The sequence below is a fragment of the Amia ocellicauda genome, chromosome 2 (genome assembly GCF_036373705.1).
Source record: "Amia ocellicauda isolate fAmiCal2 chromosome 2, fAmiCal2.hap1, whole genome shotgun sequence".
NCBI lineage: Eukaryota > Metazoa > Chordata > Actinopteri > Amiiformes > Amiidae > Amia > Amia ocellicauda.
Window position 1 is genome coordinate 31335260 of NC_089851.1, and position 17103 is coordinate 31352362.

The following is a 17103-nucleotide window of genomic DNA, read 5'->3' on the forward strand; positions in this document are numbered from 1 at the left end:
ATGCAAACTCCTTTTAGACAACTGTATAACTAGGTTATTAACACTAGAAGCACCGAGCCGGTCAATTTGACCGATTTGGTTATTAAAATTTGAATTACTCTGTGTTCCTAAATAACACTGCGCATACCCGTGACTTTTCCTAAATATATTTATTAAACATGCCTACAGCGTTTCAGCTGGATTAACGCGAAAATAAATAATTTATAAATACATTTACCTAGAATAGCCAAAATCATTTAAATACATAATAAATCAAATATAACACATAATTCTGCCTTCGCTTTACAATAGAGTCAGTCTGGCGCTCAAGTGGCGATCTCTACCTGTATACAGTCTTTCATGTGCTTGAAAAACACACACATTGTACAGCATTACAGGTGTTTTCTTACAGATGTATTTAGATTGAGCTGATACAGTGATTACCCGCAAATACACATGGACTGGAAACGGAGACTGAAGAGAGCGTGTTTTGGAAATGCCCTGTATATGAACACGACTGATTCAGGGGCATCAGTGACACTGGCAATGACAGATCATTTGTGGGTTTGTGCCAGTGCTGTGAAAACACTGCCAGTGAAACGCAGGTCCAAATGACACCGAGTGCTTTTACTCCACTGATCAATACGCGATCGCTACTGCACAGTACAGAGTGCAAGAATGCAGCACATCCACCACAATAATGATTCACCAACATTATCAGCGGAGGAGCATTTTTTGCGATGCTATATATTCATGGAGTAAAAGTGTTACCTGGAGAGGCTGTCAAAATGCAGTGTGAGGTACGAGCTCATGCAGGGAAGTGCAGAAACGTGGACTGTACGAGGTGTCAGGTATGCAGGATAAATATATAGTAAATAGTTTGTTGAAATACAAAGCAACAGTGAATAAAATCAGTGTATGTTGAAAACAAATTTTACACGGTGTTGAAAATGTTTACTTTACTGTACAATTATGTTTATTATAAACGCAATAGTTATTTTTGAACTATAAAATATTGCTATTGAGCATTATTCCAATATTTACGTTTGCAATTGTTTCATTATCTTATTGTATGCCGTTTTTGAGCTTTTTGCTTATTGTAGGCTATTTAGTTACTCAGGTATGCAGTGTGCCAGTTTAGAAAAAAGTGTGTTGTTATTTATAGTAATAATATTAATGTTTTATGATCATATTTCAATTGAAATACTACATTTGTGCTATGTAAGTGTTGGATTTGATGTTCATGAATAAAACTTCTGAGTTTTATACGATGGTTTGCCTTTGATTGTCATATCACAGCTGTTAAGCAGCTATCGGTTACAATGACCGGCTATGGCGCTTGAAGGTAGTTTGAAATGTCGGCGCTTCTAGTGTTAAGGGATAAATGTCAAGAAACCACAGGGATCGATATGAAAGCATACCCCTTCCAAAGATAATTGCCTTTTATTTTGTATCATCTTTATTACCTTTATAATTATTATTTAGTATGAGTTCTTTCTTAAACAGTTTTGAAATCAAAGTAATTGATAACAGTTTATACTCTGAATACATGAAGTTGTAGTATGATATTTTACTGGGGAGAAATACTGATTTCCCATGATTCCTTTTAAGTAGAGCTGCTTGTGTTTGTCATTTGCTTTGTTTATACTTAAAATATTTATAGCAATCCTTTTATACAAATATTAATTTTGCTAATGGCAGTTTAGTGTTAATTGTGTGTTTGTTAAATTAGATCTGTAGCATATGTTACTAGCTTTTGATTAAAATACTTTTTATTTTGACTTTTGATTAACTTCTCTCCTTATGTTTTCTGCAGATTTTTCAGCAGGAGAAAACCCAAGATAAAGTCTGCGAGCTCTGTGTTGGGATAATGAAGGTACAGAACATGCAAGTTCTTAATTCAGAATGTAGTTTAAGTAGTGCTGTGTTGTTCAGTTGTTGTTCAAGTACGGGTTTGAGTCCTCAGTGCACATACATCGTTTTTCTTTAAAATGATACTGTTATAGGAGGTGGGTTTATACACTGTAATTGTGTTTGTTTACATACACATTGCACATTGAGGAAGAGCCTTCATCTGTTGTTTTGATGACTAACATGTGTGTTTCATTAATATTCGCTAAAACAAGCTACAAGCAGTATTGGTTAAACCATAGAATATCAACTCCAATACTCTGATACAGTTGATTTTAGTGCTCTGTCCGTTGCCTGGGTTAAAGAAAAAGACCTACAACATAAACTGAATAGATTCTGCAAGTGTAATAGCATGGAGAGAGCACCCTGCAAGACACAGAACGCTGCAGGTTTTCAAATCCTTGTTCAGGACACTTAACATCCTTTCAAAAATGTTTATTTTAAATGTATTGTGTATCCAATTCTGCACCTTTCAAAATATGAATGAAGGGATACAGTTACACAATTCTGTCAAAAACTTTACACAAGACACAAATACAGATTTTCATGTTAAAAACATTTCTTTGGCATCAGTTTCGTTACTAGTTTGATTTTTTTTTTTTTTTTAATGAACAGCACTTGTGTCAAAAACACATAGCAATCTTGAAATTCACAGCTCTGAAGGTCATTCTGACAGCTCTTCAATGGAAGCAGTTTTTTCTATTTTCTTTTTCTGCCACCACAGGGGATTTTTTTCATATTTTTCTCAGTTTTCATGTTTTTATCAAATATGTTACAAACAACAGATGGAATATGCTGACTTAATTATTTGACTATTTTCTTTTTAAACTTCAGGTGTTTATAAATTGCCTGGAGCAGTTAAGTACCAAGACTGATGGTGATATAGACACTTCACAGTAAGTGCCTTTTAGAGTGAAAATCTTCACACAATCTTTCAATTTCCATTGCTGAGTTTCTATATTCTAGTTTTTTCAAATGTTCGTAAGCTTTTTCAATCCAAAGCTTTTACATATGTAGCCTTTGAAAGTGACAAATAACACTTTGGTTTCAGGTAATTGCGTGACTTACAATTTGTGTTGTTTTAGTAGTTTTATTGAGGACATGTTTGAAAGATTGAAATGAAACGGGGGCAGGTTCAGACCAGTTTAGAGCAGTTTGTGATTGTCCATTGACAATTAGAACATGTTTATGTATTGGTTTACTGTTAGCTAATATGTTAGAACAAATCGACTACTCCTACTCTACCCCTACTCCTCATAGTCAACCCTGCTGACACTTCCATGTCTCCCTCCACCTTGACAGCTAAGAGTGTCACAGTAAGGGGAAGCTACGTATGCCCTTTTTTGATGTAATTGCTTTAAATCTTATAAACTGCATTTGTTGAATTAGTATTGTATGCAAATACAACAATGAATGCATCAGTAGGTTTTTAAACAATATGTTTATTTGATTTTTCCTCAAAGTGAAGTTAGTCTTTAATGATTATAAAGCTGGGACTCACAAATACAGTGAACAGGTGTTCCTAATAATCCTTTAGCTGAATGTATGTATGTATATATATATATATATATATACACACATATATACAGTGAGGGAAAAAAGTATTTGATCCCCTGCTGATTTTGTACGTTTGCCCACTGACAAAGAAATGATCAGTCTATAATTTTAATGGTAGGTGTATTTTAACAGTGAGAGACAGAATAACAACAACAAAAAAAAGTTATAAATTGATTTGCATGTTAATGAGGGAAATAAGTATTTGACCCCTTCGACTTAGTACTTGGTGGCAAAACCCTTGTTGGCAATCACAGAGGTCAGACGTTTCTTGTAGTTGGCCACCAGGTTTGCACACATCTCAGGAGGGATTTTGTCCCACTCCTCTTTGCAGATCCTCTCCAAGTCATTAAGGTTTCGAGGCTGACGTTTGGCAACTCGAACCTTTAGCTCCCTCCACAGATTTTCCATGGGATTAAGGTCTGGAGACTGGCTAGGCCACTCCAGGACCTTAATGTGCTTCTTCTTGAGCCACTCCTTTGTTGCCTTGGCTGTGTGTTTTGGGTCATTGTCATGCTGGAATACCCATCCACGACCCATTTTCAATGTCCTGGCTGAGGGAAGGAGGTTCTCACCCAAGATTTGACAGTACATGGCCCCGTCCATCGTCCCTTTGATGCAGTGCAGTTGTCCTGTCCCCTTAGCAGAAAAACACCCCCAAAGCATAATGTTTCCACCTCCATGTTTGACGGTGGGGATGGTGTTCTTGGGGTCATTCCTCCTCCTCCAAACACGGCGAGTTGAGTTGATGCCAAAGAGCTCGATTTTGGTCTCATCTGACCACAACACTCCTCTGAATCATTCAGATGTTCATTGGCAAACTTCAGACGGGCCTGTACATGTGCTTTCTTGAGCAGGGGACCTTGCGGGCGCTGCAGGATTTCAGTCCTTCACGGCGTAGTGTGTTACCAATTGTTTTCTTGGTGACTATGGTCCCAGCTGCCTTGAGATCATTAACAAGATCCTCCCGTGTAGTTCTGGGCTGATTCCTCACCGTTCTCATGATCATTGAAACTCCACGAGGTGAGATCTTGCATGGAGCCCCAGACCGAGGGAGACTGACAGTTATTTTGTGTTTCTTCCATTTGCCAATAATCGCACCAACTGTTGTCAGCTTCTCACCAAGCTGCTTGGCGATGGTCTTGTATCCCATTCCAGCCTTGTGTAGGTCTACAATCTTGTCCCTGACATCCTTGGACAGCTCTTTGGTCTTGGCCATGGTGGAGAGTTTCGAATCTGATTGATTGATTTGCGTCTGTGGACAGATGTCTTTTATACAGGTAACGATCTGAGATTAGGAGCACTCCCTTTAAGAGAGAGCTCCTAATCTCAGCTCGTTACCTGTATAAAAGACACCTGGGAGCCAGAAATCTTGCTGATTGATAGGGGATCAAATACTTATTTCCCTCATTAACATGCAAATCAATGTATAACTTTTTTTAAATGCGTTTTTCTGGATTTTGTTGTTGTTATTCTGTCTCTCACTGTTAAAATACACCTACCATTAAAATTATAGACTGATCATTTCTTTGTCAGTGGGCAAATGTACAAAATCAGCAGGGGATCAGATACTATTTTCCCCCTCACTATATGTACTGCTTGCAACATCATCAGCAGTAACATAAATACAATTCCACTCCATTCATGTTTTTAGCTGCTCATTTGAACATTTGAGTTGGTGTCAAAATGTGATTTTCTACAATAGCTTGCAGGCTGGCTCAAGTGACTAGGTGCTTCACAGTGCCCCCAATGCCATCATTTGGGCTCTTGCCATGACTTGTTGCAAACTAATGCCAATCTGCTTCAAATCCATGGCAGAGGAGTGACTCAGACTCAGAGTGTCCCCGAGTTCATACAGGTGGTCACAGAGGTGTATGATGGTCTCCGTCAGCACCATTCTATTGCCAAGGCTCAGTCCAGCTACATCAGCAAATTGAAGGAAGTTCTTGTTTACAGGAAAGCCATTATCTTACTGGAAGTTTACCCCATCATCAAGGGATTCTTTACAAGGTCATCAGTGCAACAGGTTGCAAACCACTCTCCACCCATTTGTGATATATTACAGAATGGAGGGTGGAGCTAAAATGTTGTAATGTTTGTATTATTTGAGAATACCTGGAGCATGACATTGTCACTTTACATTCAATTATTTTAATGCTAATACCCAACCTTATTACCACAATTTCAAGAAGATGGCTTTTTTATTTTTTGGCAACCAGATGTTCAGCTGGGCAGCTAGAAACATGAATGGAGTAAAATTGACAAAAGTGATACCCAGTGCCCTGCATGATTTTACACACCCTGATTATTTGATGCCAAGAAAGAAAGTATGTTGCATGTGTGTATGACCAGAAATGTTATTTTGGAAATTTGCTTAGCGCTCTCATGTGCACTGTGATCTGTTTATCAGCTTCATGAACTGATCCCATACAGGAAATCTCATTCCACAATTTTATGTAGGGCCTTACAGCATATTTTCAAGGAGAGTCATGTTTACCGTCTCATAAGAGTGATTGGTCAGTTATTTTCTTGTAACAATAAGCATCACACTCTTTTGTAAATTTTAAATGCTGTCGGTACATGATTGTTGTGCCCTCTCAAAACACATTGCCTTTTTTGTTTCTTTATTTTAGCATCTCCGTGGATATTGCATCTCCAGATCTGTTTAGCAGTATGCATGAAGACTTCAGTCCATCCCCTGTAAGTGCTTTACAAATCTGTTTTTAACTGCATCTACGGATTAGTTGGAAAATGTACAGTGCCTTGAAAAAGTATTCAGCCCCCAACAATTTTTTCCACATTTTGTTGTCTCAGATTCAGAATTTGAAATCGATTAAATTATGAATTCTTCCCACTGATCTACAAATCTTTCAGCTCCATGTCAAATTAAAATGAAAAATTCCAAAAGCTTTCAACAATGTACTAACAATTAAAAACATCATCAGATTAAATAGTATTCATACCTTTTGTATTTGCAAGCCTAAGTTGGCTCAGGGGCAATATATTAGCTCAACAAGTCACACAATTTGTGGATGGACTCCACCTGTGTAAGAAATCACCTGCTTTAAATTAATCTGTGAGAATGAATACCGCTCTCTGTATTGTCCCACAGTATGGTAGAGACTTTCAAAAGAATCAGAATTAAGACAAAAGAGCATTCAAAGCAAGTCGCAGATGTGATTATAGAGAAGCACAAATCTGGGTTAGTGTACAAAACCATTTCAAAGGCATTGAACATCCTTTGGAGCTCTGTGCAGTCCACCATACAAGAGTGGAAAAAAATACAAAACTACTACCACACTGCTTAGATCAGGCCGCTCCTCTAAATTTAGTTGCCAGACAAGAAGGGCACTTTTAGAGAAGGTACTGTGAGGCCATTTGTGACTCTGAATGAGTTACAGAAGTCAGTGGCTGTGATGGACGATTATGTTCATGCATCTCCAAGGCTTTCCATAAAAAGGTCCTTTTATAAGAGAGGCAAAGAAGAAGCCCTGGCTGAAAAAAAACATACATCTTACAACATCTCCTAAAAGATACTGCAATTGTGTGGCAGTACGTCAGGTCAAACGCTGCACACCAGTCAGCACACCAGTCAGCACATACCCACCACAAAGTATGGCACTGGTAGCATCATGTTATGGGGATGCATTTCAAAAGCAGGGACTGGCAATATTGTCAGGATTGATGGGAGGATGAATGGAGCACAATACAGAGAAATCCTGGATAAAACCTGAGCCCCTCTGCCAAAAAACTCATACTTTCAACAGGACAATGATCCAAAGCACACTGCCAGAGCAACACTGGAGTGGCTTAAAATGAAGAAAATAGATGTCCTTGAGTGAGCCAGTTAGAGTCCTTACTTTAATCCAGGTCTACCAACCAATAATATGTGGTTTTACTGATAAGTTGGACTATTTTTTACTGACATGCCATATTTTGTACTGACACCCATATCTTGTTCTTAAGAAGTGTGAAAATAATAAATAATATATACTCACCTATGGTGCAGAGCTGCCCTGTTGACTTTTGTGGTCATACATGGTAATATTTGCAGCATTTATGAAAGCTTTTGCTATCTTTCAGCATTTCTGACTTTATCAAGTTAATCTGTGAAAATACACGTTCCACATCTGCTGTGCTGTGAGGTAAAGCAAGGATGCTCATAGAAAGCCTTGAGAGAGTGGGAAAGCATCTCTACTTCATCCAAGCCGTCTGAAAGGAACACTTCCACATTTTTTTCAGAGGATTTCCGATCACCTTATCGGACACTTTTTTTGGTAATGTTAGCTAGATATTAAGTGCGTAGTCAATTGGTTAACACTTGTGATTGTCAGGCACATTGACTTATCTATGCTCTTCATCAAACTTTAGTTGAACAAAAATGTTGTTACTAGGAGGAAAGTTTGATGGCAGTCAGACATTTTGCAAAGTGGTAGTAACGGGACATTTTGAGGACATTTAAAGTTTTTTAAGGATTTACGCAATTTTAAGACATTGCACTCCATTACTGTTCCACAAATAACTTGACACAGCTTGTGCAATTTTGCAAGGAGGAATGGGCAAATATCGCTCCATCGTGGTGTGTAAAGTTAGAGACTTATCTGAAAAGACTACTGCCTGTAATAGCTGCCAGAGCTATTCAATTTCTAACAATTCCCAATCTAATGCATACAAATCCCAGGTTGTGAGACTATTAGATGTGGAAAAAATGTTGGGAACTGAATAGTTTTTCAAAGCACTGTATCAGCTGATCCACTTTTATTATTATTATGTTACAATTGAAAGACATGACAAGGAAAGTTATGGGTAAGAAAATCAGGCTTGATGTTTTAACCCAGACTTATGAGGGAATAAGAAGACCTGTTCAGAAAATGAAATATTCGTCATGTGTGGCATCACATAGAAAAGTCTCTTATGCGGTTTCTTTGTCTCACCCATTAACCACTCTTTAGAATTCAACCACAATATCAAAAAAGCTTCCTGGTAAAAATTCTTTAAATAAATGTGCCAATTCCTACTACTTGTTTTTTTTGTTAAAATTAGAGTAAATGTATATGCATGGAGGAGTATAAACCAGTGATTCTTGTAAATGAAATGCTACTCTCTAAGTCATGTAAGCCTATCAACCATGCACTTGCAGGGGTTTCCCCTCCTTGAGCCGTAAAACCAAGAAGTTTCCCTGCAGTGCTTAGCTGAAGCTCTATCAGCAAGAACTCTAAATTGGGTGAATCACTCTTTTTGTGGAGACATGTTCTTCGAATTTTCTCATGAGATTTCACATTGTGTAAATAAATGTGTGAGAGATCTGAGTGATTTAGTTTTAGTGGTGTGCTTAAGACTGGCGTTTCTTAATTAAAACAGTAGATCATATTGAAGATTGAATTTAAAACACGCTCCCTGCTTGTGCACTGTAGCATTTTCATAATGTCGATCATGTCCCGTTTAGTAGAATAGGTTGCACTGCACAACATCAAAAGTCATTGATCATGTATTGATTTAGAAAAGGGCCCCATTAAGAGCACGTTGCTTTTTGTGCAGTTAAACATTCCTTATTTTCTTAGAGAGAACAGTGAATTTATGACGTCAAAAATAAATGTTTATATTTCTTCCCTGCATATATTTTGACACTCCTGCTTTACAGAATGCAGAGTTGCTCTTCGAAGTAGGTCCACTTGGCATGTTAATCTGTGTCAATATCATAAGTGTGAGGGTGGCACCTTTCAGTATCCTCGGATCTTCATTACAGCCGCAAATCATCTTTTTAGTGTCTTAAACCTTTCTGTTTAGGCAATCCTCATTTCTGCCATCTCATTTTTAGTAAGCAACTTAATATTAAAACGTCATGCATAATTCATTGTATGATTTGGCTTTCGTGTTTTCTGTGTTTTTGCACCAGTTTTTGTACTCTCCTCAACATATTGAATTGTTCTCTCTGAAACCAGTATTGTTTCAGAACTACATGGTTTTAAAAATGTTGACACCAATCCATAAAATATTTGCCCCAGGATATTCTGTAAATATAGTTTTCTAACAAAGAGGGTGAATCTCAGTGCATAAAGCTTTGCTGTAAAATTCCTGCATTGCATTTTCTTTTGAGAAAGTGAATCTAGTTTATGCCAAATCTCCCTTTGTTGGGTTGTATTTCAGTTAAGTGCATAAGCATATTCCCAGCGCATATTTAAATGTCAATGTAGATCTCAAAATCACGTCCCCAAATCATTATTTTCTTTAGGAGCAGAGGCTGCTGATCATTCTCAGTAACTGTCAGCATCTGGAGAAGCACACGTTTCTCAACTTGGCTGAGCACTTTGAAAAGCATGGCTTCCAGAGCACAGAGAAGATTGCGCGGGTAAGTTCACATTCGTCTTTTCCATGTTGGATTGTGAATCATCCATCCATTATCAATAACCACTTCATCCAGTACAGGGTAATACGGGGAAGGCAGGGTACACCCTGGACAGAAAACCCACACTGACACCGGGAGAACACGCAAACTCCACACAGGCAGATCACCAAGGCCTCGAGAAAGTGACCATTAAGATGTCATGGTTTGACCTAATGACATGATCTTTCATTGAACTAAATGAGACCTGATCTTCATTGAGTGATTCATTTAATAATCAGGTTTTGTATTTTGTTAATGCTTTATATCCCCACACAGTATTTTAAATTATAATCATTACAACTGATTCCGAGACTCGGGGGTATGAATTGAAATGACATCTGTCTGTCCCTCTTTCAATGTGACCGTTGAAAAACATCTAATGCTGAGAAGTTGCAAGCAACACACTGTACGGTATTGTTAAATGTAATGTTGAATCTGAAATGCCACTGTACAGCACATTTTCAAAGAATTTTGTGGGCGTCATTTCATGTTTTGTCCTTCCTGTCTTTCTAAAACATTATTCACCATACTGATCAGAAATGAGAGGATCGGCCACGTCTGCTTAGAAAACTAACCCTGTCTCTAGAAACATCTGAACTTGCATTATAAACAATCCTTGTTCGAAGTATCAGACCCTCTTGAGACATTAGCGTTATCCATCGCATGCTTATTGTAATCGTGAGTAATGAATAGAAAATTATCTGTCACATGCCAGACTTAAACAGTCTACATCGTTCTTCCAGTAAAGATGAGTTGTTTTTTTGGCTGGGTAGGTGCACATCAAATTTGTGATGCTTACGGAAAGTTGCTTGCACCACTTCTTCCTGAATAGTGATAGTTTAAAAATAGGCTCTTTCAATTTTGAAAGTTAGAAGCAGGTCTAGGAGTTAGATGCGTTAAGTGGTTTGAATAAGAAACCGGGGCAGTCATTTCCCACACTGCTTTGGAAGATGGGGATTATGTAGGACATACCACATGCATGTGTGAGAATAAGTCTGCCACCTACAAGTATCTAAAGCAGGACTGACAGACTCCAGTCCTGGAGGGTTGCAGTGCGACTGGTTCTTGTTCCAACAGTAGCTCTGTTATACAATTAATGTAATTACTTTCTCAGTTAGGCTTGTCTAACTTAAAATGTGTTGCTTACTCAAGATATATTATTCCCACAGAACATTTCAGAAGAGTTCAAATTATCCAGTTAATTAATCATTTAATTAGAGCAATTAAGGAGCCAAGAGCTGGGCTGGAACCAGAACCAAAACCAGATCCACAACTTTCAGTTTGACATCCAGGCAATTGTTCCATTGACTTAAAGAGTATATCAAGAATACATAAAAAGCAATAAAGAAATGCTGCTCTGAAATGTATTTAATCATCATATAATAATGATATACTACAAACCATCAGACACAATCCTCCAATGGAAAATGTTACAAGTTACAAACGCATATATCAATATACTCATCATTACATTAACCTAATGCAATCACTTTTGATCTGAGTGCAACTAATGTGAGAATTTGTCGGAATAAGTCAGAATTAATATGTTTAGGGGTACTAAATTATATATATATATATATATATATATATATATATACAGTGAGGGAAAAAAGTATTTGATCCCCTGCTGATTCTGTACGTTTGCCCACTGACAAAGAAATGATCAGTCTATAATTTTAATGGTAGTTGTATTTTATCAGTGAGAGACAGAATATCAACAAAAAAATCCAGAAAAACGCATTTCAAAAAAGTTATAAATTGATTTGCATGTTAATGAGGGAAATAAGTATTTGACCCCTTCGACTTAGTACTTGGTGGCAAAACCCTTGTTGGCAATCACAGAGGTCAGACGTTTCTTGTAGTCGGCCACCAGGTTTGCACACATCTCAGGAGGGATTTTGTCCCACTCCTCTTTGCAGATCCTCTCCAAGTCATTAAGGTTTCGAGGCTGACGTTTGGCAACTCGAACCTTCAGCTCCCTCCACAGATTTTCTATGGGATTAAGGTCTGGAGACTGGCTAGGCCACTCCAGGACCTTAATGTGCTTCTTCTAGAGCCACTCCTTTGTTGCCTTGGCTGTGTGTTTTGGGTCATTGTCATGCTGGAATACCCATCCACGACCCATTTTCAATGCCCTGGCTGAGGGAAGGAGGTTCTCAACCAAGATTTGATGGTACATGGCCCCGTCCATCGTCCCTTTGATGCGGTGCAGTTGTCCTGTCCCCTTAGCAGAAAAACACCCCCAAAGCATAATGTTTCCACCTCCATGTTTGACGGTGGGGATGGTGTTCTTGGGGTCATTCCTCCTCCTCCAAACACGGCGAGTTGAGTTGATGCCAAAGAGCTCGATTTTGGTCTCATCTGACCACAACACTTTTACCCAGTTCTCCTCTGAATCATTCAAGATGAGATCTTGCATGGAGCCCCAGACCGAGGGAGACTGACAGTTATTTTGTGTTTCTTCCATTTGCGAATAATCGCACCGACTGTTGTCACCTTCTCACCAAGCTGCTTGGCGATGGTCTTGTAGCCCATTCCAGCCTTGTGTAGGTCTACAATCTTGTCCCTGACATCCTTGGACAGCTCTTTGGTCTTGGCCATGGTGGAGAGTTTGGAATCTGATTGATTGATTGCTTCTGTGGACAGGTGTCTTTTATACAGGTAACGAGCTGAGATTAGGAGCACGCCCTTTAAGAGAGTTACAGCTCGTTACCTGTATAAAAGACACCTGGGAGCCAGAAATCTTGCTGATTGATAGGGGATCAAATACTTATTTCACTCATTAACATGCAAATCAATTTATAACTTTTTTGAAATACGTTTTTCTGGATTTTTTTGTTATTATTCTGTCTCTCACTGTTAAAATACACCTACCATTAAAATTATAGACTGATCATTTCTTTGTCAGTGCGCAAACGTACAAAATCAGCAGGGGATCAAATACTTTTTCCCCCCACTGTATATATGTGTATATATATATACATTCAGCTAAAGGATTATTAGGAACACCTGTTCAATTTCTCATTAATGCAATTATCTAACCAACCAATCACATGGCAGTTGCTTCAGTGCATTTAGGGGTGTGGTCCTGGTCAAGACAATCTCCTGAACTCCAAACTGAATGTCTGAATGGGAAAGAAAGGTGATTTAAGCAATTTTGAGCGTGGCATGGTTGTTGGTGCCAGACAGGCCGGTCTATATATATAAAAATGAAAGGTTTATGAATCAGGCAGTTTGTTTCTGTTTTTCAAAATTATAGCCCACTTTTTGATTGTTTAGTTCCTTTGGAGCATGTGAACTGAAATGGACAATATCATTTAGTGCCTGATGTAGGCTACCTTTTAGAAGTTTTATCCAAATATGACTTTTTGAAGATGGAATTGGTACCACTGCACCATCTATCACAAAGTGTCAGAAGTACTGTTTATTTTTAGTTGCTGTTGATTTTGTTTGGATGTTAAGTTGCAGGCATAACATGATTCCAAAGTAAGATAACTTGTTTCAGGTTCTGAATTTGTGCCTGAAAACCATTATGAAAGAATTGTATTTAGCAAGCTGTTCTTTTCTGGAAATGTATGCCTTAACCTGTAGTGTAACTTATATAAAAAATAAACAAATAAAACCAGAGTATATCCCCTCCTTCTCAGGGAAGGGAAAAAACTAAACAAAACAAAAAAAATCAGTAATACAAAGTAATGTGCTTGGTAGTTTCCTCAACTAATTTCTCGAAAGTTGAACTGCTTGGGTGAGGTTGCAAGTCATGCATGGACAAGGAGGTTAGTTTGTAATTTTCAGTTTGTCATAAAAATTTCCAGAGGAATTTGTACAGTTTTCTACTTTGAGAAACAGGGATATCTGCAACTGTCAAGGTGGTCATTGTTCATTTCGTTTTTTAATTTACATTAATTCCAATTTCATTCTTATATGATTAATAAAGTTATAAACAAAGAAACATGAGGCCTTTCATATAGTACAATTTTAACTTCTCCCCTAAATGTCTATGTCTAGACATCTATGTCTATGTCAACCCTAGTATGTTGGGCAAGGCCAGACACTGCCAAATGTGAGTCTCCTCCCTTCTGTGCCAAGCCGCTTGTCTTTAACATGGCAGGAATCTGTAAATGAAAAGGACAGATACAAACTTACGTGCATATCCTTGATTCCCTAGTTGTGGCTTTGTGTTATTCTTTTGATTTATGTATTAGATTTGTCCTTCTAAACAAAAATAAATCTATAAATAGTTCTGTGAGACTTTTTAAGCTGAAGGTGTTGAGGAAGTTCCTCTGTTCTGCACATTGCACTACAGATGTTCTCTGTCTGAGCACCTGCCTTGACAACTCTCTTGGGAAGTGTTTTGGTGTTACGGGTATAGTCAGCATGTCACAAGAGCATGATAGTGGGAGACCATACGTCACATTTGTCCCGTAACACTTCTGCTCTACCGACCGTAAAGACCAGCATTCTTTCCAGTTGTAAAGGTACAATTGAATCATTCACGGGATACAATGGTTCATTTGCCAAGTTAAGCCAAAAATGTGTAAAATTAAATAAGAGCCAAGGCTAAACAAAACCTGAAAGTTGCTGCAGCTCTTCAGAAGTTTAAACCTTATTTAGGCCTGTTTTCAAATCCTTACGGAATGCCAATATTCGACTGTATCGGAATGTGTTAGTGTTGCTTTATTTGTTTGATGGACCAATACCAGACACCTGTATTTATGCTGTGAATTCCCGCAGAAGACTGTTTGCTTTTTCATTAATCCTAACACATTTCATGTTTATTCTTCCATATATGATATACTCATTGTATCATGTCCTGTTTGTTTTACGAGTGAAAGATGTTTCAGCACGCATCATATACTGCGTTTACATGCCCACTAATATTCGGAATACTAAAGGAATACTGAGTAACGTAAATAGCGTATCCCCAATATGAGGTTGACCCCACAAAGACTCACGCATTAAGAGTGAGTGTGACATAAGACATGAGAACAGGTTCAAAGAAGAGCTTTTGGTCAGATGATGAAACAGTTTTGTTAAGGGTTTGAAAAATGTAAATAGTACAAAGCAGCTCAATGACAAAAATGTGCACTGAATGTTTTAAAACAACAATGCATTGTACTGAATTAAGACCCACACCTGCAAATACAATCTCAAAATATTAAATTCCGTATCTGAATAAATTCACAATAAAGTCTGTATTTTTAAATATTGGGCTACAAGAACACCAGTTCTCCACAAAATTACAGGTGAAATTGAACCAAACTTTCACTGCTCTTGGGTTTGCTAAACTAAACCTTATACAGATCATTCCTCTTGCCATTTATTCACAGAATATGAGGAATTCCGATGCATTTAAACCAAACATTCTATATGTATTTCAACGTCTCATATTCCGAATACTTTACGACACGATTATTTTGTTTCTGCAGGTCAGTGTGGAATCTGTGAGAGACCTGGACCAGAGGCTGTTTGAGTCCTACATAGAGATGAAAGCAGATCCCATTGTGGGTTCTTTGGAGCCAGGGATATATGCAGGATATTTTGACTGGAAAGACTGCCTCCTGCCCACAGGTTGGTGATTTTTTTTCTTTAGTTTCCATTCCTGACCATTTGCATGTGTTCAGTGCTGTTTTGTTTAACCTGGTTGTGTAATGGCAATTTAATTATCTCGCTTGAAGTCTAATCAAAGACAAACACGCATGACAAAACCAAAGCTTGGAGAGCAACACAGTCTCTAAACATACAGCAAGCCCATCTGGACAAAAATGGTAAGGATTTGTCTGTTATACCTCTGTTGTATTTAAGCCTCACCCTTTTACTTTGGTCAATTAAATCCCAATATTAGGCACGACTGAAAACTTTCTTGCAAACACAGCCACTGTAGCAGCAGGTACATTGCCCTTATTTCTGATAAAGACAGCTGTGGCATTCTTTAAAGACCAGTTTTAAATAGGTTTGTCTGAATGTAATATTACTGTTTCTTACAAGTACATTTTCTGTCACACTGTTGTCAGGATGTAAGGTTAGGCAGTTTAGTTGCCCTCACTATATTTTTCAGGTTTTCCTATTTAACATAAGGACACTAAATGTCACGAGATGAAACTGGCAAAAATAGCAACTGTTTCAGACTTATTTCAAACTTTTACACTAATAACATCCTTTGCCTCATGGAATTGAGAGTCTGCATGTGTTGTCTCTGAAGGATGTGTTTTTGTTTCCAGTGCTGGCTTTATCCCCTTATGCACTATGAGCCTTTTTCATTTTCTAATGAGTGAAGGAGTTCATTTTCTCTGGAATTAATTAATGCTGAAGTGATTTGAATGGCAGTTGTAAAGCAACTGTAGATATTTAAAATAATAATAATCTTGATCAGATTAAACATCTCCAGAAAGGTCTTTCTGGTGAGATAATGATCAATCCTAGTCCCTTCATTAATTTAAAGTCAAGCATTAACGTACACGTATTTACCCCGTATATGTAATACTTTTACAGGCAGTTTTTCCATACGTGCCTTTGAAGGATCTGCGATGACTAACATTACCTGGTAATGCGACCAGTGAACATTTTGAAAATATTTTTTTTTCTTTTGTTTTGAATTTTCAAATGTGAAAATTATTAAAACATTAATGGATAAAAAGATCAGTTAGACTAGTTATTTATGGACATTTTTTGTTATTCCAGTAGAATGTTGAATCCTTGGCAGAAAATATCTATTTGTCTGTTTCTATCTATCATTCCATTCATTTGTCAATTTATCCATTATTATTATTATTATTATTATTATTATTATTATTATTATTATTATTATTATTATTATCTGGAGAACAACATTAATTCTCAGCTCCTTCGAAATTTTCACATTGGAATCTGAAATTCTTAAATTGACTTGTTATAATGCTTACCATGTGTATTTAAATTACAACTGTGTTTCAAAATATCATATAATACTAAGTGAAAAAGATTAGTAATTCTGAACTGAGAATATTAGCCTGTGAGATGAAGTAATAAATACATTTAGAAAAATGACAATACCGTATAACTCGAATATACTGTATAAGATTGGGGATTTTTAACGGTTAGTTAGACTTGCATGACAAATTCTACTGAACTAGGTAACTGTCGAATTTAAAAATTGCACACTTCAAAAGGTTAGGGGGAACATATCATTTTAACGACATAAAATGAAGGATGTATGATAAAACCTTTCAAAATATTTTAAAATGGCAAACTGTTTGAGGTGCGTAGTCATCAAAGAAGGGATTTACCAGCTGACC

The 17103-nt window shown here is 37.4% G+C and overlaps 1 protein-coding gene across 3 annotated transcripts in view; it reads left to right on the forward strand.

The window, feature by feature from the left end:
* Positions 1 to 17103, forward strand: part of exoc2 (exocyst complex component 2) — a 109388-nt gene that overhangs the window by 67809 nt on the left and 24476 nt on the right. For all 3 annotated transcript variants that reach the window (XM_066722752.1, XM_066722770.1, XM_066722760.1), the window contains 5 exons: positions 1796 to 1855; positions 2725 to 2786; positions 6078 to 6144; positions 9677 to 9793; positions 15259 to 15400. In XM_066722752.1, the coding sequence (XP_066578849.1) occupies positions 1796 to 1855; positions 2725 to 2786; positions 6078 to 6144; positions 9677 to 9793; positions 15259 to 15400 (448 nt within the window). The remainder of the gene's footprint in view (positions 1 to 1795; positions 1856 to 2724; positions 2787 to 6077; positions 6145 to 9676; positions 9794 to 15258; positions 15401 to 17103) is intronic.